This window comes from Prionailurus viverrinus, chromosome A2 (genome assembly GCF_022837055.1).
Source record: "Prionailurus viverrinus isolate Anna chromosome A2, UM_Priviv_1.0, whole genome shotgun sequence".
Taxonomy (NCBI): Eukaryota; Metazoa; Chordata; class Mammalia; order Carnivora; family Felidae; genus Prionailurus; species Prionailurus viverrinus.
Genome location: NC_062562.1, coordinates 95,802,723 through 95,824,469, shown reverse-complemented (window position 1 = coordinate 95,824,469; position 21,747 = coordinate 95,802,723). Strand labels below are relative to the sequence as shown.

Genomic DNA, 21,747 nt, shown 5'->3' with positions numbered 1-21,747 from the left:
ATCAGTAAAGTTCTTTCTTACCTCTCTAGTTTGATGTTCATTGATAGGCTGGAATCGAGGTACGACCTTAAGTTGCTGTTCCAGTTTCTGTATTTCCTGTTGGAATACATCTCTTTCGTGTTCTCTATCAATGGCTTGCTCCTGAAGTTTAATAACAATAACAGTAACTGAAGAAACAATATATACTGAAGCTATTATTACTGCTACTTCTTTTAGTTATACATACAGTTTTATTTAAGATAAACAACTGACGGCCACAGAATACCCCAAACCAAAAGGTTTCAAAAAAAGAACACCTGTTGTACGGTACATAGTCTATTTGGAATCTTTGACAGGAATGTCTGCATTTAAATATTATTTGAAGCATGACATTTTTAATAATTCAAGTAATGTTAAATACAGAATGAGATAAAAATATTCTCCCAAAAATGAATTTATTTTTTTGGAGCAAAGGAAGAATTCCACTGTTAATTTAGTCATTAAAAAAATAGTAAGTAGAACAAACTGTTTAGTAAATCAATTTCTTTCATCCTAATCTAGGTTTTGTATCTAAAATAATAAAATCTGTCAGAATCTGATTCCCTGATATATGAAAAGAATATCAGGCTTTAAGTGAAACCCCAAAGAAGAAAATCCATATGAGGTTAAAGATTTAGTATCATTTTGGAAGACAGTAATGACAGCGTAACAACTGTTCCAAGAGCACAGTGTTACTCTGTGTGTATCTTTTGTGGGTGAAACAGTGTTGGCCAGTTAGCTCTCAGGATCCTCACCCTGCTTTAGCAGTTGGTTAAAGCAAAGTCTTGGACAAGCCTGTTAACTCTGAATTTAGAAAGGCTAACTGGTAGGGTTTACTCATAATCTGCCTGTACTGCTTTCAATTGTCATAGGTATGTAATAAAAATTATTAGAATTTTTATTTGGAATAGTAGTTTTCAGTTAATTGGTAAAAAACACAGGTAGATGAAAATGTTAGAATTCAAGTTTCTTCATAATTTAAAATTCACAACCTGGACTAGCAGCAAGTAAGCACTCCAGTGACAAAATCAATATTCAAGTTGAGAATACTTACATCTAAAAATTTTCTTGTTTTTTCTAACTGCTTTTCCAGTGCTTGGTTTTGCTGTCTTAAATCCATTAGCTCAGCATTCTTTTCTTGTTCCAGCTCTATAAACCTACTGACTTGTTCCTCAACATCTATTTCGAGAGCTTTCACTTGTTTTTGAAGGTCATCACGTACTTTTTCAGCTTGGCACTGTACTTCTAGTTTTTCCTTCATTAATTTTTCTGTCTCCTGTAGTAATTCTGTTTACAAATATAAAAATATACTAAGTTAAATCAAAGTAATAGTGAAATCACCCATAACAACGCTCAAATTTTACCTTCATGAAATAAGAGATCTGAGTTTTACTTTAAACACACGTAAGAAAGGAAAATGTTCCTATGAAAATATCAAAGCAACATATTCCTATAGAAGTAAGCAAGCTGGTATCAAAAAAATTATACCATATTAACAAAAAGAAACATTCTGTCACTAAAAACAGTATTTTGTGAAAATGCCATAGCAAGTGACCAAAAAAAAAAAAAGTCCACTTTCACCATAAGGAAAAGAACAAAGTCTAATTAAATTTAAGCACAGAAATAACTCACCTCAGGCAAAAATCAATTCATTCCAAACCAATAAAGTCACTTTATATGCATACACAATACACATGAAGATCAAAGACTGTAAATTTTTAACCAAGGCAAGTAAGAGTTATAGAAAAAAAATACAACTACAATCAATTTCCTGTTAGTCTTTCTCCTCATTAGATCCATATTCCTGAGTTAGTCTTGCACGCTCACACATATATGTATCAAGGGAAAACTGACTATGAGAGGCAGTATGGTGTAGTGCTTAGGAGCAGAGACTGTGGATTCAAATCCTAGCTCTGCCACTTATCTCCTGTGTGATACTTAACACGATGTCCTCCAATTTCCTTATATGTAAACTGGGATAGTAATACTACTGATCTCTACGAGTTATTGTGGATCAAATGAGTTAATATATACAAAGAATAGTGCCTAGAGTATGGTAAGCACTATATAAGTGTTAGCTATTATTATTAACATTAGTAATACAACAATAAAGTATATAGCAAAGTAAAACAATACTCTAATGAAAAAAAAAAAAGGAACATAACCTGAGAGTCCTTACACTAACCAGTCTGCCAATACTGTACTCAGGACTAGGAATCTATAGAAAATAGCTTTCCTTTTAAAACAATAGTGATTTAGATGTTAATATAAAACTAAATGAACCAGAAAGTCTCTTTACTAAATTTCACTGATCCTTGATACCATCATCTTATATATTTCCTGATTTAGAAAGAGCATTTTGAAAAGTCATATGGTGAGAATTTAATACATTTTGTTTATGTAAGAAACTGAAATTGTCTTAAGCTCTGTGGAAAAACAGATATAAGATGATGATCACTACGAATCTCAGTTGTTAATTTCAAATATAAATATGTATTTTTATTGTAAGAAAAGTTTTTTTGTTAAAGAAAAAAACTGTAAGTATGAAACACAACAGCAAAATTAGAGGTATGTTAGTTGGAAAAGTAGAGGTATGTGATTGAAAATCTAAGGGTCACCCCGTTTTTGGAGTTGTAAGTTTACCACCCAAAGACTGGCCATGCAATTGTATAAACACACCTGCTCCCGGTGCTGCATCGACTGCAGCATCTACTAGTCCTATAAGAATAGAAAGAAAAAACACACACACACAGAACAAAGATATAATTTACATGTCTACTTCCTAAAACAGAATAATACGTAAACACAAAAGAATTAGAAGTAAAAGTTAAAACCACTGATTATTATCATTTGTAACATTTTGATGTACCAGTATTTCGTGAATGTTTTACATGTATGATACATACACTTTGCACATTAAAAACACCAACCCTAAACCTGTGTTAAACAAATTTGACCAACCAGAACCATATTACACCATATTACAAAAATGCATGCTGTATTTCTCAATTAGCAAAATTCAACTAATAAAACTACATATTTATAATTCCAACTGCATGTGTAATATAAAAGTGAGAGTATATGATAAAAAGGATTTGAAGTTCCACCGTTATAATGACTGACGTTTTTTACTGCTAAAAAAACTAAGCTATTACACATAATTTCTCATTTCAGCAAAGATTAAATGTTATTTATAAATTGTATATTCTTTGAACTCGTACACAGATTAAACTAGATGTCAGTGTAACAGTCACTGACCTTTTCAATCTATTCTCTTGCAGGCCGAAATCCACCCCCACCTGCTTGCTACTAGTGCTGGATCAGTGCTCTTTTACTTAATCCAAGTATACATTTTTGCTGCCTTTCTGCTATCAAAAGAACTGAATCTTACACAGTTTAAAAAATATCCTGCTACATTATGCACAGCTGTCTCCTGAGGCAGAAGTTTAAGGAATTATCTTTTCCTGTTAAAATCTGCCAAAGGAAAATGGAAAAAAAAAAACAAACTCCACATAGTTGGCTAATAAAACCTTTATCAATGAAGTAGATTTTCTTGTAATTATTCAACCCCCATATGAAATACATGAATCATGGCATTGAAAAGTTCCACTTTGAACTTTTAAGGAATGTTTCATTCACAAAGTCTAAAAATACATACGCTGCTCAACTGGGCCTGCCTCAGCTTTCATAGCCTCTTTTTGTCTGGACAGTAATTCTCTCTCTTCTTGGATCTGCTGTTGTTCTGCTTCCAATTCTTGCAATCTATTACCTGCACATAACAATTCCTGTTCAAGACGATCTATTATATCAGTTTTTTCTTGAATTTGCCTTTCATAAAGAGTTTTTTCATCTGCATAGCCATCAATGACACCTATAAAATAAAATTAACAGGGAACAGGATTAAAACTTATTTTAAATCTTACCATTAGGCGTTCTATAAATATCTTGAATGAATCTGCTGATGACAGCAGCAGTTATGGTACATTCAATGCAGGCTTTTTCTTATTTAACCTTTGTGCCTAAATATGATGTTCCTTTGAACTTTCTATTACTTTGCTATGCTAAGGTATCACATCATGTGCGTGATAACTCACTTTATCAAACAGATGTAAACAGACAAGAAAGCTTAATATAAATCAGATGCTTGTAAACCAAGTCACATTTTAAATATACTAGAGAAAGTTGATGTTTTAAGTGATTCTAGAAGGCCAACACCCACAATGGTATGGCAGAATATAAACAGTATGAGGCTTCAGAGGCTTAAAGCCCAGCATCACCATTTAATGGTTACCTTGAACTATCTATCTACCTATCTACCTATCTATCTATCTAGGTAGGCTTCACACCCAACACGAGGCTTGAACTCACGACCCTGCGATTAAGGTCTGAGCTGAGATCAAGAGTCAGATGCTTAACCAGCTGAGCCACCCTGGCGCCCCAACCTTGAACAATTTATTAACATCTTTTGGCTTCAGTCTTTCCATTGCTAAAGTACAAGACTTGTCTCAGGATGGTGGAATTTTGGTAACAAATCACCATCATCCATTTCTATATTTTCTAAAAATTTTAATGCTTTCTATAATTCTATTAAACACTTTTTGATAATTAAAAATATATAGCTTTTAAAGTTGCTTGGAGAAAGTCTGAAGACAAATTACAACTATGTTTCAGTGCTCACCCTACATTAGAATACACTTGTGATTTCTAAATTTGGCTTGCATCAAAATCTCTACTTTTAAACTTGAAATTTTTCCACACTCAGTTGCCAATAGCAAATTGCTCACCCTCAGCCTTACTGAGCTCCACAGCCAGCTGTTCTCTAGCCCTGGACTCCTCATGAAGGCGCTCTCGCAATTCTTCTTGGCACTTAAGGGACTCTGTCACTTCTTGTTTCTGTCGAAATGACTCCCGCATCAACTCTGTCTGTGTAACTTTCGCATGTTCAAGCTAAACGAGGAGGGAAAGCATACATGAAGGAAGACAAAGTGTTGGGAATACCCACTAAAGTTTAACAAGAAAGGGTTTTTAAATAAAAATAAACTGTTGAACTGTAACCATTTAATATTTCTAGTGCATGCTAACATTAAATGGGGATAGTCAGTATACAAGTAGATTACCTACATATAACTTTCCATAAGAGATGTATTCTGGTTTTATTAAACAAACAAAACAATGCTTCTTTTGGGGGTGCCTGGGTGGCTCAGTTGGTTAAATGTCCGACTTTAGCTCAGGTCATGATCTCATGGTTTGTAGGTTCGAGCCCCATGTCGGGTTCTGTGCTGACAGCTCAGAGCCTGTGCTTCCGATTCTGTGTCTCCTCTCTCTGCCCCTCCCCCACTTCCACTCTGCCTCTCTCTCTCTCAAAAACAAATAAACATTAAAAACAAAATTTAAAAAATGCTTCTTTTGGAAATAAACCAACTTATATCACTACATCTGTATTCTATAATATAAAGAAAGATATAAAGTTAGTAACGCATAGGCTCTTTATTTGTGGAAGAATTTTATGTGATTGTGCTCTATGTAAAACTTAATTTCTTTTATATTTAACATTTATTGATTGTGGACTCCTGCTGTACACTGTGAGGAGTATATGATTCATATAATGGCATCAATTAACAAAATCATAGTGTCATAACAAGATGAAAAAAATAACCCACATTTTAACTAAAAGCTTTATATTTCTATCCAAGTGTGAAACAGCTACAAGACTTTATATAAATATTCAATTTATTTTCAAAATCTTACAATACAGAGGCATTACCCGTAATTACTCATAAATACAGCCTCTTTTTAAATGCTGTTATTGGCATGACTATATTCTTAAACAATTTTTAAGATGACAGTCAAGTACAGACTCAAGGCCAAAGCTCTCAAAAAACAGTGATCATTGTTATCAGCTCCACGAAATTACAGAAAAGCACCATCTCTGCCTTTGTTTTCTGAGCTTCTGACTGCCAGCACTTGTTTATCAGTTCTTATTTTTAGTTAAACTAAAAACTGAGCTCAAATGTTTCTAGTATTTCTATAACACTAAAAATTTTGAAAAAGCAATCACCATATATATATATATACATATTAAAAATAGGCTGACAGTGTCATAAGAATTTGTAAAATTATAAAGTAGAAAGATATTACCATGTTTTATGTTTTAAAAAATGCAGTGGTTTCTAATTTATAGGCAAATATCAATAATGTATTATCAAATTATGATATTTAAGAATATTTTATTTTTAAAGACTTCTGCTCTTCACATCTGAGTAGTATTTACCATAGCAAACACATTTTAGAGTTACTAAATAAAGCCTTTTATGGTCACTCTAAGTCAATTTCCAAAATATCAAGTATGTGATTGTTCTTGTTTTATTTAATAGGATGTGTTAAATATTATTACAACTTACTATTTGGAGATAATATGAATACACATTTAAGACTTGTACTGGATAGTTGAGCATACATTTCAAATCACAAAATATTTCCTAAAACATCTGTCATGTCAATGCTACCTCAACAAAGATAAAACTATATATATTTCTACTTTTGACTGGGAAAAGAGTATTTTCTTTTAAATGTAGATAGCTAATAAACATTGATTTTTTACTATAAAGAACATGATCACAAAGTATGAACTAATTTATATATAATTACTCTTTTGAATTACAGTCACAGCCTGTATTTTTAAAACGTATCAATTGTTTCTACATATGTAGATAGGTAACTTTTTCTGTTTATTATAAAGTGGTTGCCTGGTAAATACATGAAAACTCTGAAAGAGTTCAAAGCTCTGACTAAAAAGGATAGTTTCTTATTCCTTTTTCAAATTTACTGTACAAGAAGCATTCAGCATTTATTAAAAAAAAATACTTGATTTACATAAAAAAATTGTTTTTGCTTCTATGTCTACTTCTTAACAAGATCTAAAGCAGCTTTTAAATGCATTTAAATAGTTAGCATAGAACCATGAGAAATAGCTTTAGTTTTGCAAAACAAAACAAAAAAATTAAAGAATCAAGTACAGTAAAGCTAGCAAACAAATTTCATTTATTATAGCAGATGGCACTCATACTTTACTGGAATAAGAGACTCCCCTTTCAAATGTTCATCTAAATATAATTTAAAAAGCCTCTTCTATCCTGTTAAGTTATGACTTATTCCTAATACCTAACAATATGAAATACATGAAAATTTCATTTCAGTACTTCTAAATAAGTTAAGAAACTTATTATATTAAAAAGCATTACATTATAAAGCATCAATATAGTGTCACTTTAATATAAAAGTTTCAGGGGAGGTAACAAAACTTCTGAAAACCATCTGTCTTGTTAAATATTAGCTAGTGCATTACAATTAAAGCCACGAAAGTCGTAAAAAGTGCTGAATAACTTGTAGTTATATTGAATAACTTGAGGTGAATCATTCACAACATATTTATGTGTTAAAGAAACCTGAAGTACTAACTATGCTAAGTACTTACCCTTAACAATGTTTATAAAATACATGTCACATAAAAAGTAGAAAACAGTATTTCCTCACAGGATTAGTAGGCATATTAAAAATCAGTTCCTTATGAGTTAGCAAGAAAATTAAAATTAGAATCCAGATTTTCTTTTTCCTTGTCTGGAACTACAGCCAATACACCATATGATTGTAAACAATTCCTAACTGGCTCACTTGGCTGTTTTAAGAATCATAATGCCTATTGCCTTTTAATCACTCCATTTTTACTCAGGATTGGCACCATAAACATATAAAAGCAAGATTCTTAAGGAGAAGCAGGATCTTTTTAAACAGCTTGCCTGGCATGGGAGAACTGTAATACTATCTCACTCTGCTTTCTGGAATCAAAAACATAGCCAAGATGGGGCTCTTAGAACAAATTTAGCCCTTCAATACATCTAGGATAAATGAGTAGTAACATATGAAACAATAACAAAACAAGATTCTATTCTACTTAAGGACATTTAAAGTTCATTTCTCATTATACAGGTTTTTAAATTAGATGTATAAAAAACTGAAAGCATGAACTAAAACTAAAAGAAACCAAGTTTTTTATACTTACTGAATAAGGAGGGGTAGGCAGTGAAATTTTAGAAATAAGTTTTAATATGTGCCCATTTCTTTTATGAATAAAATGAAAAATAGAAGTATTAATAATTACTGAGTTATTTTCATCCAAATGTTCACACAGAGGAAAAGGATATGGTAAAGGCACACGAGATTCAACCTCATAAATGTCTTCATCTTGTTCTTCCAACCATGAGCCACTGAGTTTGACAGTTGCCAAATAGGTCCTGTAAGAATCCATTCTAGAAGATGCAGCTGCCAATTTTCCTCACTCGCTTTAACAGTTTTCCACTACATTAAAAAGTTCTTTTTAGTTTATCAAGAGACACCATAGTTGTATGAAAATTTCTTTTTAGTACTGTCAAATAAACATTTTATTAATTCATACAACTGAACAAAAGAAAAACCCCACAAATCTATTTTAAAAACTACATCTCCATGAGTCTTCGTCAAAAACAAAAGAAAAACAAAGACAACAAAAATAAAACACCTTTTTAACTAGAATAATTAAATCCTTGAAGAATAGAAGAATGAAAATATAAATATCTAATCAGCTGAGCAATAAAACTGCTTTCAGTATCAAACATATCTGTGGAAATAAGCCTTCCAAACAACCTGGCAGGGAAGGTTGAGTTTTAAATCTCCATAGTAGCAGTCTTCACAAGTGTAGCTGCAACATTATTTCCCTTGTTCTTGCTGCTTCACTCAATTCAAAAGTAAAAGCTCCTCGGAACTGAGCTATTCAAATAGCCTCTCATGCTGAGCCAAAGGATTCTAGTCAGTGTCCCCTGAGGAAAAGGTCAGAACAGAGGGTGTGGTTTCATGTCTTTACCTATAGGTACTGGCAGGTGGAGTGTGAATTAATACGCCCACAAAAAAGCCTGCCTAACAGGATCCAAGTTCCACGTCAGAGCTTTGAAAAGGGTATTTAGACGCGTTTATGATGTTTCTAAGATAAGCTAGTATTTTTCCATCCTATTCAAAAATTGTTTTAATTTGAAAATGTGAAATCAAGTAGGTTTGAGTCTACTACCAAGTAGTTCTTAAAGTATATCAAATAATCATAATTATTTCTAGAAAACTAAGTTAGTACTTCCTTTTGATATTTCCTTAAAATAATACTCATTCTTTCAAGCAGTCACTAGAACTAAGTATAGATAGTTTAGTTATAACCTATTTCTACACTGAATTGTTTTTAGAGTGAATGTTAAGGGGAAAAAAAAAACACTCTTTTTAAAAGCTGCATTATACATAACTCTCGGTAGTTACACCACTTAAGATACTCTATGAACACGGACTAAAACTCAAAAGGGCAAGTTGCATATAATAAATGTCAGTGATACTGAATAAACTAAACACTCAGAGTTTTAAAAGATGAACTTACTTTTTAACATCAAAAGATCCTCAATAGTAAGAGTTGTTTCAAATAAATGAAAAAGCTTTCATTGTGGTGCCTTTTCTCTATCCAGTAACTAAATAGCCTAAACCCAAAAAACCAAAACCTTTTATCTACTATGGAAAAAACCCTACGAAAGCAAGCAGGTAATATAAACAAAAATCCATTTTACAGCCATTTTCACTATATGCAATTATTTAAAGGAGTTAACACTCAAAGCCTTCATAGTAGGCTAATAATTAGGGGAGAGAAAATGAGATTTTCTACAGAGAGCCCAGAATCTACAGGCAGATGTTCTGGGGCAGCTGCCTCTTTTAATTCTGGATTAGGCAAGGACAAAATTTTGTTCATGTTTTTTTTTTTTGTTAGTTTGCCAGTTAGTCTGTGAAGATGTCTTAACATTTTCACAAAATGGAGGCCTAACAGTACACTGGTTTAGCCAAATTTGACTTTTTTGATCTTCAGCAGATACAAAGTCATCTGTATCCTAGCTGCTCAGCTTTATGAATTGGTTGCTAGGACCCATGCTTACTTAGCATATCATATAGTTCTCAAAATACTCTTTCCTCGCTCCCTCTGGAAATTAGTTTATTTTGATAATGTGGTGTCCAATTTCTCGTATTTGAAGCAAAAACAAAACTCTGAAAGTAAGAAGTATCTTTAAAAAAAATTTTTTTAATGTTTATTTTTGAGAGAGGGAGAGAGACAGAACATGAGGGGGGTAAGGGCAGAGAGAGAGAGGGAGACACAGAATTGGAGCAGGCTCCAGGCTCTGAGCTGTCAGCACAGAGCCCGATGCGGGGCTCAAACTCACAAACCGCGAAATCATGACCTGAGCTGAAGTCGGACATTTAACCGACTGAGCCACCCAGGCGCCCCAAGAAGTATCTCTTTAAAAACAGAAACATTCAGGTCAAGGTAAGAACTAACTACAAAGAAAAAAAAAAGTAGGGAGAAAAAAAAGACTCAAAAAAGCAGATTAATAAGATGATTTAGAATGAGGCCAACAGTCCTTATAACAATAGAATATTAACTAATGGCATATTGTATTAATTCATGTTCAAAAAGGTGACCCTAAATTAAAATAGTCCAAATTATATCTTTCCAATTTTTGAAAGCACGTAAAACTTGTTTCCATCCATGTGAAACAAAAACATCAAGATGTAGACCCTTATAACAGAACATAGGTCAAAGTTAAGAAACTAACCACAAAGAAAAAAAATAGTAAAATTAAGGAGGGAAAAAAAGGACTCAAAACAGCAGTAGAGGTGATTTAAGATAGAGGAAAATAGCTCTCCTAACAACAGTATATTAACCTATGGTATATTAACTGATGTTCAGACAGATTACTCTGCATTGGAATAATTCAAATTCTATTTTTTTTTTTTTTAATTTTAGAAAGCACATAAAACTTTTTACGATCAAAAGCAGTTAAAGCAAAATGACTTCAATTTTTAGGAGGATGCCCTTTAAATATTTAGACTAGCTCATTGTTCCCAGGTTCCAGATAATCAAGATTTCAGGCATATTGGAAGGCTATTAACTTGTTGTATAGAGCTACGTTTGTTTCCCTAACTAAACAGCTTTATTTGAATCCTACAATGTTAAGATATTTAACCTTTTCCCCCTTAAACATTTCTTTCAAATTGTAAAACACTTCTGTTGCTCTCTTTTGGATATTGACTTGTTCACTTATTTCTGTAAGTTATTTAATAGAGGGGCTGAATCCTGGATACAATACTCTGACAGAACCCTGACCAATATAATAAGCACAGTGGGGGAAACCCTAATGGGAAAATGCATTTCAACACTTTGATTACAATTATGTTTAAAACTTAACAATGACAGGGGCACCTGGGAGGCTCAGGTAGCTGGTTAAGTGTCCAACTTCAGCTCAGGTTATGATCTTGCGGTTCGTGATTTCGAGCCCCACATCGGACTTCGTGCTGACAGCTCAGAGCCTGAAGCCTGCTTCAGATTCTGTGTGTCTCCCTCTTTCTCTATCCCTCCCTGACTCGTACTCTCTCAAAAAATAAACATTAAAAAAAAATTAAAAAAAAACCCTTAACATTGACAAAACAAAATCTTAAACTATTGTTTTATCCTCAGAAAGAGTCTTCTCTTTTGAGAAGATATAGAAACATGTCGCTTAGATTCCATTATTCTCAAAAATGATACTAAACTCATGAGAGTTACCTATAATAATCATCATTCTGTGGGAGGAAGTTCCTCATTAATTTTTTCCAAGGCCTAAAGGAATCTCTCAGTAGCACCTCTGAATTCTGGAAAAGCTGAAAAGGCTACTCCCATCGAACAGACTGAATTCCTTTTCTACCTGATTCAAGAAACAAGAATCTGAAACCATACTCTCAAAGATAACTTTTCTGCAGTACCACAAAGAGACTACTGAATAAAGATTATGTTAAAGAGATACCTTTCTAAGGGCCTGTGGGTAGTCTTTAAGCACTTTCCCTCGTATCATAATGAAAACTCTCCCAACAAATAGGAAACTGCAATAGATTGAATATAAGCCTAATTTTACGGTAGCCTATCTGGGCAAAAGAGAAATACAATTCATCACATTAAGAGTATCATTATATGGATTTGCATGTATATACCACAGGGCAAGTCACCTGTCAAATCAAATACATAAAGTAAAATAATCCTTTAATAGATGTTATGAAATAAGCCCAGATAGAAACCCTGATACTTAGTAAACAAACTCACTAGTTCTTTTGTTGAAGCAGGATGTATCTATGGTACCCAAAGCATACTAAACCTTAAAACTAAATACAAGGCTTAATCACCTATCTTCTACTAAAATCACACAACATAAAAATCCACACTGTTAAAAAGAAAAGAATCTTGAATATCTGACAATATTTACTTAGGCTACGGGGACTTCAATGAAACCCCTCCTCCATCCCAAACATAAATCCACAATAATCTGCAATAATCTTTCTCCAATCTGAAAGGAGGCAAGTCTTTTTGATCCACACACCACACCTTCCACTTGTTTCTGGATTCCATCTTCACTTATTCCAAGGACCTGGCTCAAGAAAGCCCATCTGTTTGTGACCTGCAATCTTCAACTTCTCCACTTCTACTCAAGGTATACCATTCCAACCTTTAAAAAAAGCACCTTCCCTTTTTCAAGCCAGTATTCTGTTTTCTTCACAGCTAGTAGTCACAAAATTGCTGTCTCTATTTCTCCAACTCTGAATTTTGAATACTCCTTCACCAACTCCATGAAACCATTCTCATCAAGGTCACTGTTAACACACACAATGAAATATCCAATGGACACTAAATCATCAGCCACCTATAACTTTCTGTAGTAAGTGACAGCTTTTGGAAAAATCATTTCTCATCTGGCTTTTATGACACTATTCTCTTGGAAAAATTACTTCTCATTCTCGCTCTCTCCCATAGACTTAACTATTTTTATTCTCTTTTATTTTTATTTTTATTTTTTTTGAGAGAGAGAGAGAGAGAGAGTGCAAGCGAGCAGGGGAGGGATAAAGAGAGAGGGAGACATAGACTCTGAAGACAGGCTCCAGGCTCTGAGCTAGCTGTCAGCACAGTCCCACGTGGGGCCCAAACTCATGAACTGTGGCATCATGACCTGAGCTGAAGTCAGACGCTTAACCAACTGAGCCACGTAGGCGCCCCAATTTTTATTCTCTTTTAAATGTCAGCATTCTACCAGTACAAAAATAGCTCTGTATACACTCTACAACCATGGCTTCAAGGTCTTTAAGTAATAACAACCTCCAATCTAGTTCTACCCAAACTCCCAAATCACCCAAAAAGTGATTATCTTTACTTGATGCCTCTTCTATGCATTTCAAATGAAATACAACAACTTGGTTGGTTAAGGATTTATGCTTGGTTTCCTCTTCTCTTCCTTATCCCCTACATCCAGTCATACCAAATGCTACTAAATTCAATTTCCTAAAAGTTTTAAAATCGCTTCCTCCTGCCTTAATTTTACTTCTATCACTTTTTACTTGGAATATATTATAAGGGCCTTCTGTTTCCTACATTCAGCATCTCTCCTCACCATATTCTTGCCTATCTGCCTATCAAACCGCTGCCTAAAGGAATCTAAGACACAAATTTAATCATTATTATTTTTTAATGTTTATTTATTTAGAGAGACATGTGCACAGGAGGGGCAGAGAGGGAGGGAAAGAGAGAATTCCAAGCAGGCTCCGTGCTGTCAGTGCAGATCCCTTCACAGGGCTTGAACCCACGAACCATGAGATCATGACCTGAGCTGAAATCAAGAGTTGCTTAACTGACTAGACCACCCAGGGACCTCTGATATTCTATTCCCATCAAAAGTATTTCAATGACTCTCCACATTTTACAACATAAAGTTAGCTTATGAAGGACTCTGACATGTAACTACTGGCTATTTCTCTACCTTTACCGTCTATCAGTTTTCCATCTTCCATCCCTGAAGTTTCATATCACAATACTATCCACTGTCTGCATACATATCATGCTGGTTTACACTATACCATTCGTCACAAATTTTCTTCTGACCTACCTACTTAGTTTCTACTTGTCTTTTAAGTCTTTCACTTCTTTCCCCTCATTTTCTCTTGAATTACACTTTCATCTCCATTACTCCACCAAAGTGCTCTTGTAAGACTACCAATGATGCCCAAATTTCAAAATCCATTCTTTAGTCTGTGAATAACATGACCAGTCAGCAGTAACTGACCTCATTCATTTTCAAAGGGCAGAAGAACTGGCAGTTAAGAGCACAGCCAGACTGCCTGGGTTCAAATTCTAATCCCACCACCTAACTTGTATGTCTGGGGAAGTGACTTCTCTAAGTGGTTTCTATGCTTCTGCTTTAGACTTCTCCATCCCCTCAGTCTATTTTTGACAATGCAGTCAAAATGATCCTTTGGAAAAATAGAAGTTAGATCAGTTATTCAATAATTTCTTTTTTTTTTTTTCAACGTTTATTTATTCTTTTTGGGACAGAGAGAGACAGAGCATGAACGGGGGAGGGGCAGAGAGAGAGGGAGACACAGAATCGAAACAGGCTCCAGGCTCTGAGCCATCGGCCCAGAGCCCGACGCGGGGCTCGAACTCACGGACCGCGAGATCGTGACCTGGCTGAAGTCGGACGCTTAACCGACTGCGCCACCCAGGCGCCCCCCAGTTATTCAATAATTTCTAATGATCCATCCAAAGCTAGAGACAATCTGCATGTCCTCTGAATAAATTATATGGCACATCCATACAATATAATATTCCTCAGCTATAAAAAGGAACAAACTATTAATACATGTAACAACATTGATGAATTGATGATGAATCATACAAGCACTTTAAGACAATGAAGCCAGGCCCAAAAGAACAATGATACAATGATAATGTATCATTTTATTTACACCAGTCTGGTAAAGGCAAAACTATACGCATGGAAAGCAACCAGGGGTTGCCAGTAGCAGGAGGTAGAAGGGCTGATTACAGAAGAGAAGTACTGGGGAATTTGGAGGGATGGAATGATTCTGTATCATGTTTGTGGTGGTAGATATAAAACTCTATGCATCTGTCACAATCGAAAGCATTACCCATACAATGAGTGAAATTCACCATATGTAAATTAAAAAAAAAATTAACCAGAACATAGGGAAACCCAAAATGGAATAAAAACTGTAACAAATAATTCTAATTGTATTAAAAGTGAATTGTATTAAAAGTGAGTAACAAAACCACTTAAGAAGTGAGGAAGAAAAGAGTTAACCTAACATACTTTGAAAAACAGTATTTTTGACTATGTAAGGCTAAAGACAAAAAGTACTGTACATATGTAAATATGTTCTCCTCAGGGGTATAGCCTTGCAATTGTGAAATTACTTTATGGGTATATATGGCTGAACAAATAAGTAAAATGAGAGCCTAGTTTCTCATTGATGGAGAATAAAGTTACAAAGAGAAGGGGAAGGGGTAGAATGAATGTTGTGGTACTGGATCAGAATAAGAGGTAATATATGAAGTTAGGTTTTTACTATATATACATAAAGATATGGAAATAAAAAGAGATGCAAGGGTTAATATACCCCATATATTTTCAAACGGTCTACAAGAGAACCTACAAGTCATGATACACTTGGTTAAAAGTGAACTCATATAACATCCAGATCGTGGTTTGTAAATCTCATTCTCTAACAAGAAGCCTAAATTCCTTGGAGAAGTGGTGGATTCTAGGGCTGGAGCAGGAATAACACAAAATTGGTCTGGAGCCTCTGATAGTGCAAATGCTCAAAAAAAAAAAAAAAAAAAAGAAGTAATTTGAAAAGGTATAAGAGCCGACCTGAAAGAGTTCTCAATGCCAAAGCTGGAACAAAATAAACTACTATAGTATTGGATTATTACTCACTGAAAAAAATAAACAGGCATGAGTACATATAGATCCTGATTATAAATGTGAGTAATAATTCTAATAGATTAAGGAATGAGGAAGATAGAAAATCACCATTAGAATACCACAGTAATAACTGCACAGGCAAGATCCACCAATGCATGCTCAAAATAGTGGATGAAAGTTTAAGGAGAAACAAGATATTTGCATAATCTCGAAGTACCTCCTCCAAGATATTTATTAATTACAAAGGGAAGAATAGTAATGGTAGAGTGAAACCCAGGTGACACCACAAGAAATCAAGATTAGCATTACAGTAGTAAGACATATTGACATCATGTGCCCTCTGACATGACACACTGAGAAGGCACATCATTTTTGTGATATTTTTGTCAAAAATGCTTAAGATTCAGGTAATTGTGAGAAAACGTCGGACAAATCCAAATTGAGGGACATTCTACAAAATAACTAGCCAGTCCTTATCAAGTGTCAAGGTCATAAAAAACAAAGAGAGACTCAGGTACTAACCGTCAGAGATAGCCTAAGAGAGCTGAAGAAGACATGACAACTAAATGCAATGTGGGATCCTGGAATGGGAAAATGACGTAGTGGGAAAAAATGGTAAAATCCAATGGTTTGTATTTCAGTTTATAGCACTGTACCAGTTTTACTTTCTAAGCTTTGATAATTATAATATGGTTATGCAAGATGTTAATATTAGGGGAGGTTAATGAAGGGTACATGGAAACACTATTTGTACTATTTTTGCAACTTTTCTCTAAGTCTAAAATTATTTCAAAATAAAAAGTTAAAAAGTTATACATAATGACTCCATATCTCATTAAGAATTGAATTCCAAGTTCCATGTTATCTGGTTCCCAAGTATCACTCTGACCCCATCTTCCACTCTTCTCACTCTCCTTGCTCCAGCCACACTGGCCTCTTTGTCAGCCACACAAAGAACAAGCCCATGACCTCCTCAGGGCCTTCACACTTGTTATTCCTTTGCCTAAGCCATTCTTCTCATACTTACCTATATGGCTGTCTCCTAATCTTCCGTATGAAATATGCCTGACTATTCCTTTATCAGAGAAGTCTTCCTCCATTTTCCTATATAAAATGTGCCCTTTCGTCATCATGTTCTACCTTCCCCTATTTTATGTATCTTCCCAGAAGATATCACCACCTGACACACTGTATGTTTATACACTGTTAGTTGCCACCGCTGAATTGTAAGCTCTACAAAAGTAAGGATTTTGTCTATTCTATTCAATGCTATACTTCCGGTATATAAAATAGCAATTGCTATATAGTAGGTACTCAATAAATATGATGAATCAATGATTCATCTCAAGCATCAAGTCTTCCAATAAACTCTACCTGGGCCTACCTTACTCCAAAGTATGAGATGCTACTCTCTTTCCTGGTCTCAGGGTATACTGTACAGAGCTACTTACCTGAACTTCTTGGTCACTGCAAGCACTGATATACTATAGCAACGTCTCTCAACTCTGCCTTAGAATTTTTGTAACAAGTGAAAAAAAAAAAAAGGTAAAAGGGAACTATACTATTATGAATAACCAAACAATGACACATTAAAACAAAAATGGAATACAAGTTATTTCACAGAGGTGATTACACATAATTTTATCTCAATCTGACAGGCTATTAATAAGATTTATTAGGTTCAAGAAAATTTTCGTTATTAATGACAATATTCTGAAGAAGTCAATGGCTTTAAACATCTATCCATGGAAGAGTAGTGGGTGTATTGAATTTGGATTAAAAGAAATCACCTAAGAAACACCTGATTTTTATACCAAATGTCAACAACTACTTTAACCTTTTATATAATAGATATTAGTAGAACACTTCAAAATTCAGTTAGAATAATGTGAACATTATACTAATCATCTCTAGAACAGTGGTTCTCAAACTTCAGTGCGTTATCAGAATCACCTAAAGAACCTGCTGAAACAAAGGTTGCTGGGCTCCATCATTCAGTAGGTCTGGGACGGGGATTGAGAATTTAAACTTACAGCAAGTCCTCAATGATGCTGATGCTGCTGGTTTAGAGACTGCAGTTTGAGAACTACTTAGTGCTCTAGGCAAAATTTTTGTGACCTGTTCATTGATATGTAAAACAATATGATAAAAGCTTAATAACAAATTGCTATCTTATTTTATTTTTTATTTTACAAATCGCTATTTCAGTTATTTGACAGATTGCGAATAATTTGGAAAAATGACATGGTCAGGCTCCTACGGTACCTCACAACTTGATCACATAAGCAGATGTGATGAGGTATGATCTTGGGCTGGGAAAACGAGTATTTCAGTTGGATCCCACATACTTTTCTGTTGGCACTATTCATGGATTATGGGGGAAGTTTCTCTATAATAGCCTATAGGAACAAGTCCAACCACAGATCCCTTCTGATTTATTTACCATTTTCCATGGTGTTTGTCAAAATATTATATAATTGACCCTGGAGCAATGCGGGGGTTGGGGCACGGATCCCCTGCACAAAAATCCAGATAACTTTTTTTTTTTTTTTTTTTTAATTTTTATTTTTGGGACAGAGAGAGACAGAGCATGAACGGGGGAGGGGCAGAGAGAGAGGGAGACACAGAATCGGAAGCAGGCTCCAGGTGAGCCATCAGCCCAGAGCCTGATGCGGGGCTCGAACTCACGGACCGCGAGATCGTGACCTGGCTGAAGTCGGACGCTTAATCGACTGCGCCACCCAGGCGCCCCTTAAAATCCAGATAACTTAAAAAAAATTTTTTTTTAATGTTTATTTTTCTGAGAAAGAGAGAGAAAGAGCGTGAGCTGGGGAGGGGCAGAGAGAGAGAGGGAGACACAGAATCTGAAGCAGGCTCCAGGCTCTGAGCTGTCAGCACAGAGCCTGACACAGGGCTTGAACTCCTGAACCGCAAGATTATGACCTGAGCCAAAGTCCTCCACTTAATCGACTGAGCCACCCAGATGCCCCCAAATTCCATATAACTTCTGACTCCCTGCAAACTCTACTAATAACCTATTGTTGACCAGTAGCCTTATTGATGACATAAATGATTAACACATATTTTGTATATGTGTTATATACTATATACTGTACTCTTACAATAAAGTAATCTAGGAAAAAAAGTTAAGAAAAATCATAAAGAAGAGAAAATATATTTACAGTACTGTGCCGCATATGCTGAAAAACATCTCCATATAAATTGAGCTACACAGTTCAAACCTGTACTGTTCGAAGGTCAACTGTATTGCATTAACTAGACTGTCCATAATTTACAATGATACCAAGTGGCAGCGACAGTATTAACAGTGCTCAAGATCCAGGTGAAAAGTATTTAACAGTGGTCAAGAAAGGGAAAGTATTATCAGGTTTTTCATAGCATGAAAGAGTACAAATCACGGAAATTCAATACTAATGTAGCTGAAATATTAAAAAAAAAAAGAGGCAAGACTATCAGAGACTGCAGAGAATAAAAGGGGTAATTATGACACATATGTATTCAAACTTTAAAAGTGGTGAAAAGCAACAGCTGAAAACGCCGGACCTGGATCAGCTGACTCAGTAGAGTAGCATATTGTTAAAGTGGTTTATATGCAAGCATTCTAAAAGAAAGCCAATCCAGTATTTATAATAATTTAGAAAAGACAAAATAGTAAATCTTAGTAGAAAATATTATTTTCTTATAATAGCTATGGAATTCCTTATTATGATGTAGCACTCAGAATTTCAATGTTTGAGCTTCAGTAGTCTACCTAAGGCCGAAGAAAAATATAATAAACATGAAATTCTCTGATCCAAGAGTATAATGTCTTAAATTAATAACACAAATGAAGCTGGGTTTTATTGGTGCCATTTTCTTACCATCACTTAGGATGTTGGCAATGAAAAATAACTCACTGTGGTTTTAGTGAAAGATAGGACCACTATTGTTTGTATAGTTATCCTTTTTATTGTGTATTAGTAACAACACAAAGATTTCAGTTTTCAAAACTACTGTACTTCTTTCAGTTCTTTGTGATGCTCAAGGAAATCTGTAAATAACTGACTTTTAATCATTTTGTACCTGCTCTGAAAGAAAGCTTCAGAAAAACAAGAATTGCCCAAAGACAGCAATTTCTTCTGTTACATATATACATACACATATCTTCAGAATTTATCTATGAAAACATTTCTGAGACCTGCTTAACTGAATATGAATACCTTAGTTTGGCCAATCAAACTGCTTTCTGGTACAATGCAGAAAATTAACAGTAGATATATTATGATACATTCCTCTGGCCAAATGGTGAATTCTCATTCCAAGTGGTAATTTGTTTTCTGGTTTTGTTTTTTTTTTAAGTTTATTTATTTTTGAGAGAGAGAGAGAGAGAGAGAGAGAGCGAGCGAGTGAGCAGGAGAGGGGCAGAGAGAGAATCCCAGGCAGGCTCCACACTGTCAGCACAGAGCCTGACGTGGGGCTTGAACAAACTGTCAGATCATGACCTGGGCCAAAACCAAATCAAACACCTAACCAGCTAAGCCACCCAGGCGTCCCTGGTAATTTGCTCTTAAAGATACAGTCTATATTCTATCCCAGAGAAGAATTTAGAATACCTCCTTACAAAGAAAAATGAACCTGGGAAAAACTCTGGTTATCTGGTGACTATTCAGAAGGCAAATATTTCACTGGAAATATGTTGTTTTGATAATGCCTTCTTTGTTAAATGCCAATAGCAAGTTGCCAAGATAAAAAGAAATGGATAATGAGAAAGTAACCAAATAGTAGGTGGTTAACAAGTGATTTCAAGGGTCAGTAACAAGGAGAGGACCCAATCACTAACTTAACCTAAATGAATTTGGCATTAAAACACAAAATATATAACAATATTTGCCAAATATGGTACATCCTACAGTCACTGCTATTGCAGAGACATTCCATAACAGAACAATTTCTTAGAGGAAAAAAAGTAACATCAATAAAAGCCAGACATTAGAAATAACAAGACATAGGGGCGTTTGGGTAGCTCAGTCAGTTAAGCGTCCAACTTCGGCTCAGGTCATGATCTCGCTGTCCATGGGTTCAAGCCCCGTGTTGGGCTCTGTGCTGACAGCTCAGAGCCTGAAGCCTGCTTCGGATTCTGTGTCTCCCTCTCTCTCTCTGCCCATCCCCCTTTCATACTCTGTCTCTCTCAAAAATGAATAAAAGATTTAAAAAAAAAAAAAGATATAACAAGACATGAAAGACATGTCTTTCAACTTCTCAACTTCTGTTTGAAATACACATGGATCTATGATACTCTGAATAAAGGTATCAATGAAAATGTTAATACTGGCTCTAACTGATGACAATGGAGTACTCATTCAAATAACACCATAGCTATGATTCTACAGCTTCTTTTACGTAACTTCAGTAACTTAAGAAATAATTACCGTAGTGTAAAAAATGTTATAGACAGAGAAAATTGCATTTTAACTTATAAATGGTTGTGTCCCTTTAAAATTTCTATAAAAACTGTGCTTCAACGTAGAAACTGTCCCTCACTACCAAGAGATATTGCCTACCAAGAGACAGTAAAATGAGGTAATCTATTAACGTTCATGAAAAGGAAGTAAAAATGTGAAGGATTACAGGTATGATTTGTTGTCACATGACAACAGTAGTTAGTGTGTTAGGACATACTGGAGCATATAGTTTAAGAGATTACTGATACTATACCTTCAAATAAATAACATACATTGCAGAATATTACAAATAAGGGTAAAGTTAAAATCTCTTTTGAAAATTAAAAATAGACCTACCCTATGACCCAGCAATAGCACTGCTAGGAATTTACCCAAGGGATACAGGAGTGCTGATGCATAGGGGCACGTGTATC

The 21,747-nt window shown here is 34.7% G+C and overlaps 1 protein-coding gene across 6 annotated transcripts in view; it reads right to left on the bottom strand.

The window, feature by feature from the left end:
* The window catches only part of AKAP9 (A-kinase anchoring protein 9), a 154,302-nt gene that overhangs the window by 42,889 nt on the left and 89,666 nt on the right, over positions 1–21,747 (bottom strand). For all 6 annotated transcript variants that reach the window (XM_047830631.1, XM_047830647.1, XM_047830654.1 and 3 more), the window contains 4 exons: positions 4,803–4,965; positions 3,677–3,889; positions 1,073–1,305; positions 22–141 (listed from right to left, as the gene is read on the bottom strand). In XM_047830631.1, the coding sequence (XP_047686587.1) occupies positions 22–141; positions 1,073–1,305; positions 3,677–3,889; positions 4,803–4,965 (729 nt within the window). The remainder of the gene's footprint in view (positions 1–21; positions 142–1,072; positions 1,306–3,676; positions 3,890–4,802; positions 4,966–21,747) is intronic.